The sequence below is a fragment of the Aquila chrysaetos genome, chromosome 3, assembly GCF_900496995.4.
Source record: "Aquila chrysaetos chrysaetos chromosome 3, bAquChr1.4, whole genome shotgun sequence".
Classification (NCBI taxonomy): domain Eukaryota; kingdom Metazoa; phylum Chordata; class Aves; order Accipitriformes; family Accipitridae; genus Aquila; species Aquila chrysaetos.
Window position 1 is genome coordinate 46802249 of NC_044006.1, and position 22578 is coordinate 46824826.

Genomic DNA, 22578 nt, shown 5'->3' on the forward strand with positions numbered 1-22578 from the left:
TTTCACAGGGAGCTCTTATCTGCTGCCCAGATTTTCCCTGAGTGATAAGAGATTTGAAGTTTTGAAGATACCTCTTACTGTTTGGTTTAGAAAAAAATCTCTGTATTTTAGGGAAGGATTAACTTCTTAATGCAGCTGGTATAACACAAAGTCAGGTAGAAAAAAAAAAAAGCCTTTTTCTGAAGAAAGTAGACTGACTTTTAACACATGAAGGTCTTGAAAGTCTTATTCTATTGCTCAGTCAGTTAAGCAATTAATTGTGAAATTCCTAGGACTTTACTCTGTATGTAAGGTACCAGTGTCTTTCCTAAGTAAGCAGTTTTCTGAAGCTGTTTTCACGCTAGTACATCTTTAGAACTCAGTAATAAATTGGGGCTTCAAGGGAGATGCCATGAGCAAGTTAGGGTGAGAATTTATAACTAACTTTGAAAGCCAAATAAGCTGCCTTGCCCTTATGGTGCTCATGTAGAGAGTTTGGATGGAAAAGCTATAGTGTTACACATTGACACCTTGCTTACTCTGTGATAATTCTTCCCTATAAGTGAACCCTTCATGTCAAGGATATATTACTGTCTGCTCCATACAGTATGCAGAATAAACATCTAAGCTCAGGATTTCTGAGTTCTTTTCTTGATTTTTCTACTTGCTCAGTATGACTTTTGGGAAATCACTTGTGCATCAATTTATGTTTCATTTGCTATAGCACACCTAGTAGTAACATAATAATCAGTATCTATTCTATGTAATGTCTACATTATGGAGGTATTAGAAGAAACAATTATCTTGTGCAGTGCTTTGAGCTCCTGAGATGGTACTTCATTATATCATCATAAATTTAGAATTATATATCTAACATATATTTTCTTTCTAATTTTTTCAGATTTTCAACTTGCCTATGGCTCTTTTCATTCCCCCTTCAGTGTTTGCTGTTCATCTACAGTTTAATCTGCTTTACCAGTTTTGGATACATACAGAGGTAAACTGGGGTTTTAAGCCATACCTAAACAGTTAGCCTGGAGCAGTATCCTGGAAATCCACTAGCAGCTGATTTATTGTGTAAGAAAAATCTTTGTCTGACTTCTTTAAGGAGAAACATCTGTTCATTTTTATTCCTTTTTCTGAATATATATTGCTAAGTTTATAAGAAGCAATGAGGCCAGTTGGTCCCAATTAAATTAAAAAAAAAAACAAACTGTAAGGAATCAAAACTTTTTGCTATTTTAATACTATATTTTCCTATCTTGCAGCTTATTAAACATTTGTGGCAGATACTGAAACGGATTACATTTCTAAGATAAAAATTTTAGGGAAAAATATCCAAAACCCAGGGCTTCTTAAAGATCGTTTAGTGTCGCATCTGAAGTCAGATACTGTTTCCTTCTTAGTGCAAGTAATTCTTGGATGAAAAATGCTTTTTGATTATCTGATGGATATTTGTTTATGACTGCACCTATTTATTTGTGTTTTGTGAGTGCATAGACCATATCTAGTTTACATACATATACAGTTAGTAACCCACTGTAATTACTAAGCAGTTTCCCACACTTCTGAGGTAGTTGAGCGGCCTTCTGCCTTCTCCCTTGCACTACAGTAGAGGTGTTTCAAGGTATGCCATGTTATATGTCAGAAACGTATTCCTCAGTAGCTCCAAATGGGTTGTGGGCTAATTATCTGTACAACACTTACTCCTTTGATTATTCTGACTACACAGATACCTTTTTCCTTCTGTGGTTTCATTATGCAATCTATAGGACAATTCTTTTGGAAGGCAATTTTATTTTCTTTGTCTGCTATTTTAGATGATTGTGTTGCTTAAATTACAGTTTTTTATTTTCTCTTTTCTGTGTGTTTCCTTGAAAAAAAAAAAAGGGAAAAAGCTACTTACAGTGACCCAATAGCAAACTTCTGTTGTTTAAATTTCTACTTCTGTTGGGCACACTTCTAGAATCATTAATACGTCTGATGCTCTGCAACACTGCGTGAATAGGAAAGGCTTACACTAAAATGTCACACACATCACCAGAACTGGAATAAACTCAAGCAGTACACAATTAAGCCTGTCAAAATGTTTCGAACAAATTTGAACACTTTGAAATTATAGCAAGTGAATACTCTGAATCACATGGTAGCAAAGTTTCTTTGACCGTGCCTTAGGTTCCCCAAACTGGTTTTAGTGTGTTTTGCCACTGAGAAAAATATAATATGCCTCATCTACGTCTTCTCTGCTGTCTGAAGCCATTTCTTCCTTGGCTGAGGGGTTTCTAATGTTCTGCTGCATAGCAGTAACTCAATGAGTCTCAGCACTGGTGCCATCTAAAGTTTCTAAAGTGAATTTCAGAGGCTTATAAATTGCCTACATCCCTCTAAAGTGCTAAATCCTTCATAGGGCTTAAAAGGAATTTCCATAGCATATGTGCAATGTGCCAACTTTAGACACTAGTCTAAACAAGAATGAATTTCAGTCTCAATGAAAAGATACGCACTCCTTACTATTAAATTATTGTGCCAGTAGAAAAACAATGGATCTTTTGTACTGATCCAGTTGATCCAATCATAGATCTTTGTTTACAAGGGAAGTCATTCTTAATGTTGATATTGTTGATTATGTAGCACAGCTGAAATCAGTTGAAGTATGTTGAAGTCATGCTTTAAGGTCAAAAATTATGTCAAAATAGAAATAGGGCTACACCATGTATTAGCAGATTTCCTGCTTTCAAAGGCAAGGGCATAACAGAAAAGAGAAGGGAAAGGAAGGGAAATAGTAGCAGCTATTGCAGCCATGCAGGTTTATATTAGCCAATATTTTTGGTGAAATTTATATGATGCTTCACCATTATACTGGGGTTTTTTGCAACAACTACTATAATTTAACTGTTTAAAGCTGTGGCATCTCTAATTTATTTTTTTTTTCAACAATCCTTTTCCTGAATTTTAATGGTTCTAATTATCTTGCACAGATTATAGTGAAATGAAAATCCTTTCTGTAAATCTCTTTCTAGCAGTTTCCCAACATAAGAAGTTTGTTTGGGGCTGCAGGCCTGGGGTTATATAGAAAACAGCATCCTGTCTCAGTGACTGCTGAGAGCCCTTGCTCTGAGCGCCGAGATTCATCATCCCCCAGCAGCTCTGATGTCCTCTGGGAGCCTGTGGTGGGTGCTGTTACAGGGTGGCAAGACATGTCTTTAGGGGTTGAGTGGAGATACGCTGCATTATTTCTATTCTGCCAGTGCAAGTTGTAATAGTTGGCTTCTAAAATGCAGTGGCATTTGATAAGAAATGTTAAGATTGTCCTCAGATTTCTATTGCTTTTAATCAGTATCGATATTTCCTTGGATAAGATTTGGCCTCATTGACTAGTCAAGTGTGTTTAGAAATTGTAACTTCACAACTTTTGATTACACATCTTTCTCCTTCAGAAAAAGAAAATCCAGTAAGATACAGGAAAAAAAAAATCTCTTTTCTTTAACAGGTGATTTTTTGGATACGCACAATTTATTGTTTTTATAAAAGAAAAGAATATTTGATATTTAGGTGATAGGAAAGAACAAAAGTATATGAAATTTTCTGAGAGAAGATGTTTTGTTTGGGGAGTAATTTAAATTTAATTCAGTAATTACAAGAGAATGGTCATGCTGTGCTGAAACTTTCTATGCCATGTTTCAGCCTAGAGCAAAAGTTTACAGCCAAAGTGTGATATTTTCCTGATATTTTCCTATACTTCAATTTTGAATGTGTCCAGCGTTGTCTAAAACAATACTAAGAGAAGTTTCCTGTGTTATAACTTTGATCTTATTTGTTACATCAGTTTTTGTCCAGCTTTCCTACCAGCAGATCAGACACGGTCTATTTTATGTTAACTCAAGTGGCTTGTATATTCCTGTGAAGACAGTATACCAAATCATAAAGATCAAAAGTACCCACTTGTTATATCTCAGTTAGACTTCTTTATTTCCTGCATACTTGGTATGCATTAGTTTTTGTCCTTTTATATAAAATAGTACAGCATTTTTAACACCGTATATCTTATACAAAGATTATACTATACCTTTCTTTGGGTGGTATGGATCTTTTATTATATACTAAAATCAGAATGGGCTATTGATACAGGAAAGGCATTTCTGTAATTAAGAAATGTTGGGTAACTTAGAGTGAAAACATGACTTTGTGACTTAAGTTATGCATTTATATTTAACTATATTCTCCCATTACAAGAATTTCTGCAGTCTGAAGTCCACTTTTTTTCCCACTACTTCTGTGCATTATTGCACTGTGTACATGGCAATCTGAATTATATCAGAATTTTTCCAAAGATCTTTTAAAAATCTCTGAGTAGCACCAAGGTATTGAAATAAACTCATAAAAGTTTATTTAAATGAAAAATGAAAAAAAAAAAAAACAAAACCAAAAACAAAACCAACCAAACCCAACACAAAAACAACTGAAGAAAATACTTTTCTTTAATGGTGCATAAAGATAGGATCTCAATAAATCAAGAGAAAACAATTTTTGGTCCTATCCAATACTATTTAGGTCAATGGAATGAGTCAGTAGACCTGCTTTTAAATGGTCTGGGAGTAACGTTTCTATGACTAGACCATTCTCATCTAGATCATAAGGAGAGTGAAAAAAAATACTTTGGTCAAAGAGCACTAAAAATCTAATTTTTCAAAAGCCACAAAATGTTTCAGGACTGTTACTGACAGACAGAAATACTCCATTTCAGTTTATTTTCACAGGTGATTCGGAAGGTCTATGGCTCATATTAAACTATATCCTTCCTTTATGCATTTATTACAACCAATAAGTTAGGTGCGTTTATAACCTGATAGACACCTGTGAAAAACAGAAATTAGTTTCTGTTGGTTTAGCTGTAATTTTTATGAGATGTCAAATTGCATTTGGAAAGTATCAACTGAATCAATCCCTGTTGGTAGTAATTGCAGCAGCAGATTATTCCTTGCCTGTTTGATCTTTGACATGCATTAGTTTCTGTTTAATTTTCTAATTTAAGGAAAGACTGTAATCTGCCCTTTACCATACTCACGGAAGTCAGGTTTCTTAAGGCATTTTTTTTTCCCTTGTTTAAGTCTTTCTACCTCATCAAACTCTGGGAGCAGAAAAAGGTGAGCCACTACTATTAACCAGGAGTAACATGGGTGAAAACAGGCAAGGAATGGGAAAAATTTTGGCAACACCTCATGCAGGCTGGAAAAAGAGATGTGAAATTGCTAAAGTTATAGGCCAAAATATGTTTGTTTTTGTCAGAAAACACCAATTCAGTAAAACTGAAACTTGCTGTGGAAGTATATTGTATTTGTCAAAAAATATTTTGCACTTATGTGCAGAGTGTACTGGTCTAAGTTTCTGTCTGTGACTTTCTTTAGCTTTGACTTCTGCTCAGTTTTCTTTAATGAAAAACTTTGAAAGAGAGGGAAATTGTGGAGACTTCACGCTTTCATGAAAAGGAATTCTGTTCCTGGCAGGAAGCCACACACAGCCCATCTGGGCTGCCTGAGTACAGGTGAGCTGGTGTAGCCCAATCCTGAAGTCCTTACATCAATCAGCTCTTACCTAGGAAGATGGCCAGATTCAGAAAAAATCTTCTGTTTTGTTTTGGTTTGTTTTTTCCAAATATGAGCACAGGGTCAATAAAGAAATTAAACAAGCAGATTGAAGAACCAAGTAAAATTAAGTAAAATACAGTAATCACAGGTGTACTGCTAGTTAAAAGAAATACATATATTTTTATGTATCAATAGCAAAAGCTAGTCTTGAAACTCTAGAGGACATATGTGTCTTTTTAAGCAGAAGCTCTATGAGACAAAAGTCTATTGGATGTTAAAAGAATCATAAAATCTTTAGGACAGTGTGATAAATAAGTGACAGCATGAGAAAATGGAGAAAATATTCAGTTATTAATTCCCAGTCCCTAAGAATTGAGATTGGTCCTCTATTTCTTTGCAAATTTCATTTTTCCATTTTCTTGGACCTACCTTTTCCACATTGTGTGCTGTAGTGTCATTTAAATAAACAAGAAAAGAACACAGGAGTAAACAAGTGTAACAAGGTTTATTTAAAGTATTTTCAGTAGTTTAGTAATTTAGAAGCAATTTAGTAATCATTTTCTTAAAACTGAAAGGTAAATCTGATCAAGAAATGAGACTTTGAATTTAAAAAGCATTTTAACAAACTTATTTGACTATAATGCTTTTGAGTGTTTGCAGTGGGAAGAATATAGTTTTGGTTTTGTGGTTGTTTTGTGGAGTTGGAGAAAGATTTTTGGTAATGAGCTAAAATCTTCAATAGTTTGCAAATGAAAAATGGAGATGCTTTGCTGGTAGGTAAAAAAACCTCGAGGCCTTGTTTACAAAGACATGTATTTATGCTTAATTTAATATACTGTGAATAGTTCCTATAAGGTCAGTAAGTAATGAGTCAAATGTAACATGGAAATTTTTGCAAAATGGTGGTATACAAGTGGTATTGAATGGATCACAGTGGAAACAGAGTGTGGTGGACTGATCTGCTTTCCTGGATGAGATGAGAAATGCGGTTTGGGTTTTTTTGTTGGTTTGGGGTTTTTGGTTTTTGGGGTTTTTTTTGGTTTTTTTGGTTTTTTGATAAAGAGCATCACCAGTAAAAGGTAAAATCAGTAATAATCCAATGTATTGAGTATAATTGTGAAATTGCTGTCTCTTTTGAATTTGATGCTGGAAACTCATTTTGAATTCAAATAGCACATGCCAACAAAACCTTTCATTTTCTGTATTCTAATACATTGGTTCATTTAATGAAAGGACAAATTTAGTTTCTTTAATTCAGCCGCTATAGCCAAAAATAGACATGTGTCTGTCTGATGTGCCCTTTCAAATTAGAAACACACTCATCTGTCCTAGTCAGGTTACAAGGGATCAAAAACTTACCGTTCACGAGACTTTTGCTAAAAGTCATCAAAAAGATGAATGTAATTAGAAGTGATTACAGCCATTCTCCTAGTCTGATGTTCAAGATTGTGTCTGACAACTCTCAGTGATGCAGATGATTTAAGTAGAATTCCTAGAAACAGGTCACATTGTCTGACAGCCTACTGGCTTTTAGAAGCTGGATTTTCTCACTGTTACAAAGATCCAAGAAATTATTCTAAAACCAATGGGGAATGAACTAATTGCTGATTTGCATAAAGAACAAAATTTTGGTTTACAAAAGAAAGTTCTGGTCCCATTGCTGATGGCTGATGCTTTTATCATTCAGAAATTCATTGTTCGCCTGCTGCAAACTCTCAACTCAAGCATTTACTGTGGAGAGGAGGAGAACAAATAAATCAATAAATACCAGGGAGATAAAAATACTTTCTTTAATGCAGTGCCTTTGTAGGTCATATATATAGGATATATATATGATATAAACAATAAAACTCAAACATGATTCAAAGAAACAGATCTCACTGCTTCAATCCAGCCTGTCTGCCAAAATGACCTACTAGATTTTCTGACGAACCTGCAGAATGAAAGTCTTGTCATCAGTGTACTTGCCAGAGTGCGGAGAAGAGCAAAACTAACAACGCTATCACTAAGCGGGAATGCTAGCAATAACTGCAAAATGTGTTCCACTTTTCTATGTTTCACTCCCCCCATGAGGGGAGAAAAGTATTATCTTTCTAGATATATAAAGCTTATAACTTCGCTTTTGGTTTTAAATAAAAAAAATAACAAGAGGGAGAAAATAAAACATTCATAAGAGAGCACACTGTTCCTGTCCTGCTAAGTGTAAGCTGCACTTGAACACAATCAGGAAAAACATAGTAGGATGAGGTTTGGAGTTCTGTCCTTGGCACCTAGGACCTCAGTGATGATTAGGAGTGCCGACTTTATGCCTTAGTAACCCCAGGATGAGGGTACCTCCTATTTTAAACCAAAGTGCTCCTTGGCACTTTTAGGTATCTGAGTCTACCCAGAAGTGCCTTGACATGGTAAGTTAAGTATTTTATTCTTATCTAGCTTCTCTTTCACCTGAACTGCAGAATAGAGAGGGACTTAAAAAAACATGTAAGTCATTTAAATGAACTGAGTAGCACTCTGCACCTGGTAGCTCCAAGTTCAACATGCAGCACAAGAGCCGTGATCTTTTTCATTCAAAAAGTGGCTGCTCCACAGTAACCAGCTTACATCTGTGATTTGCATTTGATTGGCAACAATCTGGGCAGAGGAACCCTTCCCTTTCCCTGTTGAAGCTGTGTCACTGGTGAGGCCAGAAATGCAAAGTTTATGGGACAAGAATATAAGCAGAAGCTTCACTTTTCATCCTAATTATTAAGTCCTTGAGTTTGAGTGCTGGCTTCTGGTCCTTGCACCAAAGACTGTTCTTGCAAGAGACAGCTGTGAAATGCTTACTTCAGCAGCAGTGGGCCTGACTATTGCTAATCTGCCTGCAGAAACCCTAAAACTAAAAATTGTACTTAAAGAGTTTTATTTAGGCCACTTGTGTCTCTGGAGAATTACCAAGATAAAAGTGAAATGAGCTACTTAAGACACACAACACATTTCAGTACATTCTGCATCCTGCAAAACAATCTAAACAACTCATTTGCCAAATAAAGTGTCCTGGTTATTATATTAATGAAAGGATACCACATTAATGTGGAGATAAGTTAGAGATACTGCTCTCGGTCCAAAAAAAAAAAAAAAAAAAAAAAAAAAAAAAAATTTCTAATTTTCCATCTTAACATATTACATGTAATACTCTTGACTTTTTCTCATCGCTTGTACTCATTGAGAATCTGTTTAAATTAGTTATGGCTTCAAAGCCAACAGCAAATTTGAAAGACCCTTATTTGTTAAAAACACAAATTGTAGGCTGCTGACTATATTTTGATCTATTTAAAGAAGAAGGTGACGAGCTACACTTGGCTATATTTTAGTTTATTTCAGGACTGGCATGCTGATTTATTACTTTCTGTTTTTTTCCCTGCAATTGCCAGCATGTATTTGTCAAGCTGCTGAAAAATACTGAAATTGTATAGCAATTTTTCTCCTGGAGTTTGTTTAAAATGCTTAACTTGATATATGACTGAAAAAGTGACTTTCTCCATGCTTTGCTATTTGTAATGCTGCAATTAAAACAACCAGTTAGTGTAGGCTTTCTCTCATTTTTAGTGGACAAATTGATTGAAACTTCCTGTATGTGCTCATCTTTCCCACAAGGCTTAACTGGACTTTTAAAGAAAAAAAAAAGTTGCATCCACTTACTGAAAGTGTTAACTGAAATATTCACTTAAGATGCCAATTTGATTCAAACCTTACCTCCTGGCTGAGGTGTAAAACAATGAAAAGTGACAACAGCCTGCCTTCAAGATAATTTATTATAAATACATTTCTTAAGTCTGTGTGTTTATTATATAAATATGCCCTAAACCAGACTATCCATTAAAACTAGGCTTTCACCTCCCATTCCTACAATCCAGATTTATCAGAAATTCACCCCCTATGAAACTCTTTATGATCCCAACAGGCCTGATTCCTTTCGCTTGTTTTATTTCTAAACTATAAATATTGTTTTTTCACTCCTCAGTGTGGAAATTTGGCTACATCCATTTTACATGCTTACTGGAGTAGAAAACTGCCTAATCAGATAGGAAAACAGTTGGCGGTGTATAAATCAGGGTTTGCCGAGGATTTCAAAGTGTGAAACTGGCAGATGAGCACATATCCTAGGAGTTCTGCCTTTCCCCAGCTTCCCTGTAGAGATTTCACATGGCAAATCTGATCACCGGGGCCATCTGTATAAATACATGGGTGTGTTGTCCTGAATTAACACAGAGCTCTACCGGGAAATGTAATTAAGGCCTTGTTTTTAAATTTCCCCACCAGACTGTCTGAAATATAGTTTTATATGCCAGGAATAAAAATCTTATCTTGATTTTGATGAGGAAATCAATAGTAATATGTGTTTTACTACCAACTAGTCTAACAGAAACCCCAAAGTTAAGTTCAGAGTGCTCCTTAATGATGCTCTGGGGATGAATTTACCCTCTCCTGTCCTGCAGATCAGTAACACTATGATATTGAAAGTAATGCTGTGCTACAAACAGCTTTTCTTATACTCAAAGAAAAAAAAAAACAACAGAACTTTTTACATACAAATGGTTTTACTGTAACATTGCCTGGTCTACTCAGTCAACATTCTTTCCTAACATTCATGTTGAAACAGAGTTAAGTAAAGATTCATGTTGTAGTGGTGACAGGAGGAGTTGTTACACAAGATGTAAAGTTTCCCTTGGATTTCATGTCACGATTTTTTCTCATTATTTAAACAAGAACTACATTGAAGTGGTGCAGGTACCAGGCAATAAAGATTTCCCTTGGTGCTGACAAACTCTGAGACCGCAAATGGAGGTGCTTACATGCCGCAAGAGATATTGCATAATGTTCTTTTCCTTTAGGCTAGGGATTGCTGTCACAAAGGAAACATCTTTATATAAGAGCTACTATTATAGGGAAAAAAGCATTTAGTTCTCATTATATATGAAGATTTCACTTCCGGCATGTTTTATTCAGTAACGTATGGAAACGGTTTCTAAGCATGTAGCTTTTAGCCTGCCTTATTTATTAAACTGCTCTTGGAATAGCTTCAATTATTGTCAGTAATTCTGCTTTATTATTTAGTGATACCCAAGTACAATGGAGAGAATATGTTGTTTGTTTAAAAAAAGAAAGAAAGAAAGAGGAATACATGTTTTGTGGAGAGATCTGACAAAGCTTTTATGTACATAAGATACCTACATATTTGATTTGTAGGTAGTTTATCATGTCCATTTGTAAGGGTTTTGGCAAGTGAAAATTTTTTTTTGTGGCTATGGGATGTTAAAAAATAAAGCAAACAGGAAAAGAATTTTGCTGGAATGCTGCAGTTCATGTGTGGGTCACTGGCATGGGAGTTGAGGTGCACATGATGTGTTAATTGAGAGAGGAAAAATTGGAGACAGGAACTGATTTAGAATGGTAGGTGTCTGTATCAGGGAAACAAAACACAAACGTAACCCCCCGCAGCCATATTGGTCAAAATACAGGTAAGGTCATCATTGGACAACAGTTGGGGAATTTCACCTTTTAGGGGATTGGTAGCTATTTTTCTGTATTCCCCAAATCACTGCAAGATGGTTATATAAAGAACAAGAATATTTTATATTCACAAACAGACTGGTTTTCCTTTCAATAGTATGAAATAGGGTTTGAAGTACAGTTGATAGGGATATTGAGTAATGACATTTCCACTATTTGTTTTTTAATTTTGCAACTTCTTTCCAGTAAAAAGGTCTGAAATGAAACTTTCTACTGCATAAAAAATTATAGTAGCAGAAAGCTGCTTCTTTTGAAAATGAAAATCCTGATTACAAGCCACAAAAACTGACCTGTTCTGATATTCTTATAACATTTTGTTAATTTTTTTAAATTTTAATAAAAAAAATAATTCCTGAAATGTGAACATTGTGAAAGTTCTTATTCTAAAAAGCCATTTTGAATGCAAAGCTATTTTAAGCTGAAAAGGTTTTGCTGCCTTGAATGACTGAGACTAGTGGTGTATATGCTTTGGTGACTGGTTGCAACTGCAGTGTGAGCCTGGTTACTGCTACCATGAACACTTATGAACTCCTTTGCAATTGCCATTCTCCAAGGAAAATGTCTGGACACAAGGCACAGAAACAAGGGTAGACTGACAGCTGAAGGGTAGATGGGTAGATGGAGTACCTGCCACTGCCTTTCTCCTCTCTGTTGCCTGTTAGGCATTCTTTTGAACACGGACTGTTGTTACACTACATTAAGTTTTGTTTTGACTCAACTCCTACAAACTTCACTGTGATTGCAATAAGTTCCTGTCAGCCTGACATGACAGGGTCAAAATATTGCCTGGCAAAAATTGTCTTACTGTCCTAGCCTTGGCAATTTACTTTGATGAAAGATCTGCTTTTAGGAGTTTTGCCCCTGGTAAAATGGCAGAATATAGAAAAATTCAACAAAATTTAACAAAGTAATTATGTTCTTTGCCATGTGGTTGTAGGAGCCTTCAAAATTCAGCTTTCCAGAGGTGATATGTCTCTGTTGGAATGATATATGGATATATTTATAAAATATTTATAAAATTTTTGGCACCAAAAGTTTTCCACTGACAACAGGTTTTTTCTGTTTTTGAAATGTGCTAAATATATAGAAGTAAACTTACTGATAGCAAAGGAAGTTTCTAGAAATAGCACCGTGTACCATTTTGAATGTCTGGTGAAAAAATATTTTTTATGTGCTTTAGCCAAAGTGTTGATTTATGGTTTGCTAATTGCAGCATGCTGGATTTTTGCTTGGTCAGGTACAGAGTTCTGTACCACCTCTGAGCTTAAAAGTCATGCGGTTATAATTGTTGTCTTGGATGATGTTTCCATCAGCGTGTGGCTAGTATGTCTTTGCAATGGAGGTAACCTTGGCTGAATAATGAATCGAAGTGGGCTCAGGCATCAATCACTAATGATGCTGCAGAGAAGATATTTCAGTAGATTTGTAAATGTCATCGCCCAAAGAAAGACTGTATTAAAGGACGAGAGAGGTTTCATTTTCCAAAGAAAATACTTTCTCTGGGATTAGTCAGAAGTATTTGTTTAAAATTTTACATAAGTTCCTGAGGTCCTTCGGGAGCTCTGAGACACAAAGTTCTACTTTAGCATACCAATGTATTATATGGACTTTCAAAAGGATGAATTTTGGGTTTGAAATATGAATTTAATCAGCTGGATATTGAAGACTTGAAGTCATTCATTCTGAGGACATTTTATGGTAATCCACCTGTAGGCTAAAAGCAAAGACTGCTATTCCTTAGTGATTCCCTGCTCTCCTAGCACAGATTTGGTTTATTTTCACAAAAATTGTTAAAATACTGAGCTAAAAATGTATTAAAATCAAGTGGATCAAAGTTAGGTGTGGTCTAATAGATAAATTACTGCTCTCTCAGGTGCTGGGCTGCAGTTCAATCCAAGACATTTGACTCAGGTTAAATTAATTTTGTGGTCACATCTCACAGAGCTTAAAACAGTGGGATTTTCTGCTTGAGAAAGGTGGGAAATGGAGCTAGCATGAATGACAAATCATTTCTCACATTTAGGTGGTCTTTTCAGGCTTGAACTTATTTTGAGGGAGAACTGAGAAATACAAATGGTCCTACTTATGTTGTCCTTGGCTTCTGAGTTAAACAAAACAAAACAAACTTGTCCCAGAATTCTGCTTTTCTAGTCAAGTGTGTACAGGATTTTGAGGCAGATGCTCCAAATGTTACAGTTCTCTCTATCTGAAGAATTTGCTCATTTCTATACTCCTTTAATTACAGAAATGCTCTGCTTAACCTATGAAGTTCTTTTAGCTGTTATTAAAGATAAAAATGAACAAAAGGTATTTATTCCTTTTATTGTGATATTTGCCTGAATCATAAAAAAATAAATACATCTGAAGAATGTCCTGTGTCTACTTTTTGAGTCCAGATCTACTTTCACAAGTGTGAATTAAACAAAAATGAAACTGGCATATTTTAGGACTTTGTTCTGTAAACCTTAAATTAATAAAAATCCTTGTATGTTTAGTTATTTAGGTAACTGGGCCTGCTCTCATGAGTAATGACTGTCTGCCTCTCTACTTAATGTGGTGTTTGCCAATATTATCCCTGTTACTATATTACAGATCACACATTTTGGCAGTATGAGTATTAAATTTACTAACTAAGTTCTGTAAAAGACAAAGTGATAGGTGCTGGGTTTTGTTTCATAAGGTCTAAGCATTTTTATTTAGCTGCCTTTCTCCCCCCTGCCCCTCCCTTTTAATTGCAAAACATTATGGTCCTAATCAGACATGGTGAATAGATACCATTTTAGGATATATTTTGAACATAAATCATTTTTGGTCATCCAGCGATTGTATCTGTTTTGACTAATGGTTTTGTGTTTGGGATTAAGCAATGGTTGCTGTGTTTGGGTGTCCACACGCTTCTGTTGAGATAACCAAAGCACAAAATTTGAAGTTAATGCTGGCTTTCTTCTGGCTCCATAATACAGGGCAGTACCTAATTTAGCATAAACCCTGCTGATACAAACTTAATTCATCAGCAGTTTCTGACAAAGCTTGAATCATTAGAGTGCGTTTATGGCAATCAACACTTTCTGTCATTTTTGGTCTGGTACTAAAAAGATCAAGGCTGGATTTTCTGTACTGTTGAATCATTGCCTTAGATCACAGCTTCACTATGAATTTATGCTGGTCTACTTTCTTCTCATGCCTCTGACTCCTGTTGGTGTACTTGTGACCATATGTTGGATCAGATTCGGGAACCGATCGAGTTAAACTAATTTAGAAGAACAAAACAAAATTAGTTTTAACTTGCATCAGTTCCCTAATCAGGCTTCTTGTGTTACTGCATTCATGCCAGGGCAAAAGAAGGGTATTGACAGAAGGAACAAGCAGTCAAAGGTACTGAAGGAGGGAGTACTTGTTTCTGGGTCAGTGCCAGCCATTTGCTGATGTAAATTGTTCACATAACCGCAATCTTAGAGTTACAGTGGATCCCAAGCAGTGCCAATGGATATGGGTAAAATTGTGACTGAAATGATCTATATGGAATCATGAACTGATAATAAAAATAAGAAGAAAATGTGCTGCTGGATCAGAAAGAAATTTAATTTTTAACTGGCATTTTACTAAACTTCACTTTTTTCATGAAAATTCTTGTAACAGTAATAGAGTGAAATGGTTCAGGAAAAAAAATGGCATTCTTGTCTCTTTATGCAATTATTCTTAAGATAAACATCCTCATAATGCATTTCCTCCCCCTCTTTTTTCTTCTTCTTCTTGATTTTATACACTATTTTCAAATTAATTGAAACATTACTTTTTTTAAGGTTATCACCAACCTTGGGCCTCTGGAGTGGATTCTTAATACTCCCAGTCATCACAGAGTTCATCATGGTATGCTAAAAGCGCAACCTCTTGTTCCTCAGTGTGTTTTTTTCTTATGGTCACTATCTGTATAATAATAATAAGACTAAAATTGTACTGTAAAATTAGTTTTACAGAAGGATTGTAACTTTGATCATTGTTTCAAACTAGTCATTGTTCAGTTAGAAATTTCACAGTATTTTAAAAAACTTTTTTATAACTTTAAAATTTTACATTCAAGGTTAATTATTGAGCAGAAATTAAGCCTGGATGATGTGAAATAATTTGAAGACTTTGAGCAAAACAATTCAACGTTTGTAAATATGAAGAGTGATAGAAAAATATCTCGTCCTTCCCTGACTACTGAAATATCATCAACTTGTCAATCAGTAACAGATGCTTTTGCATTCAAATTCAAGCACTGAGTGTGTGAAAAGACATGGTTACCTTTTAGAAGAAGAAGTGTTAAATGTTTTAGTGGAATTTGGTTTCAGCTGCCTGAATTATTGAAAAATCTCACTTCACACAAGTGCACGATGATTGACTTTTCATCAATATTCAGAGGCATTCAAGACTGTACTGCATATGTAAATTGGATTAATAACTCCACTGCATACTGAAAAATGTCATGAACGTATCTGAGGAATAGAAGTGGATTTCATAGATGCCCTTGGCTCATTCAGTGTGCAGAGATAACAAGTAAAAAAGTAATAGGGGAATGGAAGAACAAAATAATTTGAAACAGACTCAAATGCAGTTATACGTACAGAGGATGTTATTAATATTTATTATATCCTCCCTGTGTAAAGTGTTTATGGCACTGTGTAGACTTTTTAAAAAGACTGTGGTGCTGTAAGTGTCTAATCCTTAAAATTTGCACAAGTACTGGTAATCCTGGAGGGAGACACTCTGCTCTTATTTGCTCTGCTGTAAATCCAAACTAATCCTCTGATCCTGATTGGAGTTAAGCAGAATCACCCTGGAGCTGATCAAGTGTTGTACAGTTGCTCCAGACAATCTCCACAAACTTGGGGATATGTAATCAATGTTTCTTTGCCCATACTTTTGATAGGACAGCTTATATACAAATACATTCCCTAGATGAATAGAAGGATGAGTTTTCCTCACACTGAAGTTAATAATAATAATAATGAAGACAGGATCAGACATATGGCATGGAAGACAGAGACAGCTGAAAGCCATTAATGAGATGATTGCACATAAATATATTTAGCATATATTTTCTTAGCTATAAACTGGTGAAATGATTTTTGTTTTCTTTTTAATTTGTCTTTATAAGTATATTTTGAACTGAGTTTACTCTCCAAATGAATCCTTTTATTTCACAGAAATTTGGGCTATGACATGTTTGATTTGTGTGTTTGAATCTGAGTAGAAAGAGGGCAATAAGCCTAGTAAGAGAAAAGAACGTCTATAGATGTATAAGGAATGGTAGGTTAACTACCTTTTAAATTTATTTTTAGATTATAAATTGATGCTAATGATGAAGATTTCCCTTCATAATTCAGTTGCACATATTCTTGTATACGCAATTACTGGTCTCATAAATTATTTTTATTATAGGTAGAAATCCTTACTGCATTGACAAAAATTATGGCGGCACACTCATTATCTGGGACAGGATATTTGGTAAGTAACAAAAAGGTTTTTTCTCTCATGTTTGGTTAGTGTGGCAAAATATGTATACTTTTGAATTTGATTGTTGGTTGTTCTTTTTTCTTCTTCTTCCATCAGGAACATTTGAGGCAGAAGATGCAAAAGTTGTATATGGCTTAACACATCCAGTGAATTCATTTGATCCCATCATGCTCCAGGTGCTATAGTTTGTATCACTGACTGGTATCTTCAACAGGCACTCATGTTCAAAAGAAACTTCTCTCAGGCACAGTTGAGGCCATCCTTGCATTGTTGCACAGTCAATTAAATGATCTACAATTTTTTAATATTTTGTTACAAAACGATTATTTGTACTCACTGCATTGAGCGTATATACAGAGCTTGTAGTCATCACAAAAATACAATACAGTAAAATTAACAACTAATTACAATGGCGATATATCAGGCCTTGGACTGAGTGTTGTCTATTTTGCCATATGCAGAGCAACATGCAGTGAAGCACAGACAAAAATATATATTTTTATCTGTTTGTCTTCTCTAAATATTGCTATTCCATAAATAATCCCATGGTGTAATATCTTTACTATTTTTCTCTCTTCTGCATATTTGCTGTTCAAGGTACTCCAGAATGATTTGTCTTGACAGTATTATATAGCAGTCATCATGGTCTCAACAAAACCTCCAGAACAGGTTGAATATAGTTTTTTTAATAAAAAGGAAAAGAAAAGAAAAAAGAAGAAAAAGTGCTTAGTGTGGTGCTTCTTAGATTTATTGGTCCATGCTTCACTTAAGCTGGATAAAAATTCCCTGTAAAAACCTCAGGGACTGAGGAGAGTTGAAATCCCTGTTTGCTTTTCATGACTGTTCACCCAAGAAGGCATCTCAAAGAACGAGAAATTCTACCTGCAGGGGTGTCTGGGCTGGAAGCTGGAAGGATGGCCACAGCCTGTGCAATTATATCCATTCCATTAAGATACTGGATAAGTAATTTAGTTATTGAGAGTATGTCATGTCAAGGTCCCAATAACCAAATTCTAGTTTAAAACTACCATAAATATAGCTATACAATATACAGTTGAATACTCTGGAGAGGCAGATTTTCCTCTGGGCAGAAGTCATTGTAATCCTCCCTATAAACTAAGGGCTTGATACAGCTCCTGCCTCTTTCAGTCAGGTTTTCTGAACTTCTGACTGTCTTCATCTATTCCTAATTTATTCTCTTTACAGACTTTGAAAAATCATTTACTTGAGAGCTAAAAATGAATAAAATATAATGTTTTATTAAATTTTATTTTACTAACAATGAAAAATTACTTGCTCTTTTTTTCAGCTACGTCCCTTGGCTCATATTTGGAACACGTTTTGGGCCACACCTGGATTCTGCAATAAGCTTTCTGTCATATTCAAAGGGCCAGGCTGGGGACCAGGCAAACCTAGACTTGGCCTTCCTGAGGAAATCCCAGTGGTAAATAGAACATGCACAGGCTTTCAGTTTTGTGTAATTTACTTGGACCTCTTAATGCTACTGGATCAATGTTAAAAACTCTACACGTGCTATTTTAAATTAGCAAATTAGCAGTCATAAAGCATAGGGGAAGATGAAATGGGAACAGAAACTGAAGGAAATGAATGTTTTAGCTGTGTTTTTTCTTTTTATTTGAAGAAAAAAAGTATATTTTTTATTTATCTTTTCATTATTCATTTCCTGAAGAGATTTTAAAAATTATTCTATAGAGTATGGTATTTTCTCTTTTTCTTTTAGCTGTGAATGTACACACACAGAGAGTTAAACTCTGTCTCACACTAGGTAGTACATAAGTTTGATTCTAGATTATCTTTGTGCAATTATCTATGTCCCTTAATCTTTTTTGTGTTTGTAAGTATAAAGAATACTAAGGAATAACAGGCTGGATCAGGTCACTGTTGAAGGCTATTATCTGTTTTGCTTCATACAGATCACTGGAAAAGAAGTTCCCTTCAATCCAAGTGTACCAGCTTATCTTAATTGCTATGCAGTTGTACATTTTGCTGTAATAGTGGACTTGTTTACTGAACTTCTTGGTACCGTGACTGTAAGTAATTCCTTTCTTTATAAAATAGCATCTCATGCTAACAGTAATATGACACACAACATGTTTAAATAATAAAGTATTGAGTAGAGGGTCTGCAGCCTGACTCATATCTTATTTAAACTCCTGTAATAATAACAAGATTATGTAAAAAAACCCAACATAAATGGCTAAATATATAATATAATATTAAATATATAATGTTTGGTACCATTTATTAAACAATATTTAATAACCATATTAATTATTACAGATTAATATGCTTAAATTAGGCAATTAAAATAAAAAATAATAAATGTTGCACAGAACATATGTGTCTCCTTCAGTTGTTAGGACCTCATGAGAGGAAAAATGTATCTCAGGCTTGAAACTATGTAGGTTTTAAGATGTCAAGGTTGGTCATATTGTTTGATGTCAACAATGTCCAAGCTTTAGAAGGAAGATTGCAAAGGCCTTGTGGTGCTTGCAGGCGGGAAGCTTGGTGTCAGCATGAGTTCAGAGTCGGAGGAGCACAGACTCATCGCAAACCCTTCTTCCAGTCTTGAACATACAGCAGCATTGATAGAAATACAGCAAGGAGAGGCATGTATTTACTACCTTGCGTTTGGGCTGACAGGATCTCCCTGGTAACACGATGTGGTTCCTCCATGGATACCTGGCAGTCTCTGAAGGTGATCTAGGAGGCCATCTCCACCTACAAGAAGCGAGACATTAACTGCTTCCATGGCTTCACATCCTTCCAGCCTCCTTTTCATTCTTCCTTCCTTGACAACTCTTCCTGTTTTACTAAAGCTAAAATCTTCTAGTTATGAAGCATAATTTTAATGCATCTGATATTCCCGCAAATGAGTCAAAGACCTACCAAAACACCACAAAAGTCTATCAGTTTGATAAAACACCCTTTGGCCACCTTCTTAAACCCTTTCTAAGACCTCCTTGGTTAAAAAGCAGTCTTCTTGTTGTGTTTGTGTCACCCACGTTGCTACAGGCCCGCTGTCTGTCAGGGTGCCAAGGGCCTCCTGGGTTCTTCAGCCTCTGCTTGCCTGTGGACCTGCCTTGTCCCGGCACGCTCACCTGGCGATCTCTGACCCTCGGCCAGTGGTGGTTACTGTCCCCTGCCCACCTCGATGGATGCTGCAGGACAGCACCCATCCCGCTGGGGCCACGGCCCTGTCCACTGGCTGCTACTGCCCGCCCCCCCGCCTTCCCCAGGGAGCAGCCCCTCTCACTGCGCCCCGACGCCTTTGCCCATGACCAACATGTCTGAATCAATCCCGCCAAGAGGCAGGTTTCTAGAAATGTCTCTTTTGCATATCTGACCATGGTCATCCATGAAGGATTCCAGAGGATTGCAAAGCCATTTCAAAGGGGTCAGAAATCTTGTCCGAACGTTGATGTTTTGGTCTTGCAACTCAGATATTCCTCTTCCGTCCCAGGGCAAGAAGGGCAGGAAAGGGACTCTGCCTGCAATAATTTCTTGGGATATGTGGCAGCAGGCTTATAGCAGCTCTGCATATACTAGCTGCTACAGCCCTTATTTTATTTTTTTTTTCCCCCCACGTTTTTGGTTAGATGTATTCTGAGTAGCACATCAGCCCAGCAGAATGATGCAATTTTTTATTAAAGTTTAAAGTATTTTATGTAGCATTCCCGATATAATGTGTAAAGGCTACCTCAGGCATACTCTTCTGATTAATACTAAGTTATTCTACACATCATGTTCACCTCTATAAAGGGACACACTGGAACTGCAGGGAATTTGGAGATTACTAAGCCATCTGAGGTTTAGTCTATTCTAAGTAATTTCTGAGAACAGGAAATTAAGCCAGAGATAAGGATAAATACCTCCAATGTATACAAGATATAGACTATACATGATTGCCAATGTTCTTACATTGAGAAAAGCCTCTGCAAGATTTTCCGGATATGCTTCTAGATTCCTACATACCAGAAGCAGGTCATATTTGCATAGGGATCAAACTGCGGGTTTTTTGTTTGGTTGTTTTTTGTTTTTTTTTTACTTTGTTGCTGTTGCTTTTAGGAGCAAGAAGTAAGGAGTCTGCTCATTAGTTTTTCCCTGTTTTATTCATTTCTCTTTTTGCTGTTTTCTGGTCCTGGAAGGAAAAATGGATGGTCCAAATTATTTTCCCTGCTGATAACTGCAGCTGTTTAAGAATAAGGAATAAGGGAAGTTGAAAAATGCACCCAAGCCCAGATGATCATTAAATTCTTGCAGTCCTGGAGGAAACATCCTGAAGATCCACCATTTATGAACTTATTGTGGAAAAACAACTAGAAAATTCCCTGCACAAAACTGCAGGGTAATAAGGTAGTAAGGATAAGAAGGGGAGAGCACAGGGGACTAGAAGCACCTCATCTCAGGACATAAACCTTCAGCGTGGGTGTAGAAAGTGCTGGTCCCAAGGCAGAGTTCCAGCATTGCTCTGCAGTACAGTGGGGAAGCTGTCATGAGAAGGAAGCTTGTGTATGAATAACTTTACTTGGCAAAAATCTTTCTTCAATATCAGTTTTCCACTACACTGAGTTATGAAATGTCTATGAATACAACTGGAACTTTCTGTCTGGCTATGAATTATGTCATAACTATGGCATAGCTCCATAAATGGAGAAAGCTAACTGTTTTCCTCATTTTTAGGTTTAAGTTCCATTTCATAATAGCCATAAGACACAGCACACAGCTATTACATTTCTCAAGTGATTACAGTTGCTCAGTGTTTGGTCTCACGCCCTGTAGAAGTGTTAAATTTCTCTATTCGTAAAGAGCAACCATATACCTTCAATCTGAATGACCTACATTTAGCTTATGAAAAGAGCAAAACAAGAAAGAACAAATATATATTTTCCACAGGAAAGAGCATAGTGTTTATTTTCAATATAGCAATCTGCACTACATCCAGAGAATAAAAATTACTTCTGAGCTCTCCACATCTAGATCTGATCCAAAGCTCATTGAAGAAATGGGATTTGGATCAGTCCCAGAGAGAGTGCTAGGAGTGTAAAACTGCAGTACATTCAAAGCAAAAGTCTCATAGCTCCAGAACTGCATGTATCACATAAATCAAAGTGAAGTGTACTTTGAACACATCTTGCAGTGTCTTTTTTATTGTTGATAGATACTGTAACATTTACTGTGCTAATAATGCTATGAATATGTGAGCAGTTTCAATTAGATGAAAAGTAGTAAGGGGTAAGATAGATCTCTTGAAAGCGGAGAACACAATTAATATATCCATTCAGTAGGACATCAGCAAGTACTGTATATGGAATATTGCTAAGAATTTACAATTTTTTTAGGAATTCTAAGTTAAAATAAATTCATACAAAGACACCTAACAATACCAATTTCATAGCATTGTATTAGCATTCTTCATTTGAATGTCGAAAGTGTCTGATATATGACAACAGGATATCTGTTAACTTATGAAACATGCTGACATCATTCCTAGCAGTTCTTTTGAAACACTGAACACATCAGGATGAGAAAATGCATCCATGTTATTCTTCAAAAGGAATAAAAGAATCTGAGTTCTTTGAAATATAAAAGTCAGTTTGGAATATTTTGGTGTTCATCTAAATACATATCTGGAGTAACATGTTTCCTTTGTTTAAACGAATTATTTTTTTTCATTACCAAAACCCCATAAAATAATAATGCTGTGGCATTCTGTTGATTACAAAGCTACGTAAACTTCTTCCCAAAATCTATAATGGCCCCTTTTTTTTGAGGCTCCAAGGTATTTTTAAAGCTTCAATGAAATCAAAATCCAACAGAAATATTTTTTTCTGTTTGATTGCAGCCAATAACCACATTGCAAAGTTGTGGCTGACTTGTAATTGGGGAACCTGCTGTGGTCCCACAGGCTTCTCTGTTTATACAAATACTCCAGTATATA

At 35.7% G+C, this 22578-nt stretch overlaps 1 protein-coding gene across 1 annotated transcript in view; it reads left to right on the forward strand.

The window, feature by feature from the left end:
• AGMO (alkylglycerol monooxygenase) overlaps positions 1 to 22578 on the forward strand; it is a 198192-nt gene that overhangs the window by 86646 nt on the left and 88968 nt on the right. Inside the window, exons 5-10 of the mRNA XM_030010075.2 lie at positions 881 to 976; positions 14921 to 14987; positions 16542 to 16607; positions 16713 to 16792; positions 17926 to 18060; positions 18551 to 18667. Of these exons, the coding sequence (XP_029865935.1) occupies positions 881 to 976; positions 14921 to 14987; positions 16542 to 16607; positions 16713 to 16792; positions 17926 to 18060; positions 18551 to 18667 (561 nt within the window). The remainder of the gene's footprint in view (positions 1 to 880; positions 977 to 14920; positions 14988 to 16541; positions 16608 to 16712; positions 16793 to 17925; positions 18061 to 18550; positions 18668 to 22578) is intronic.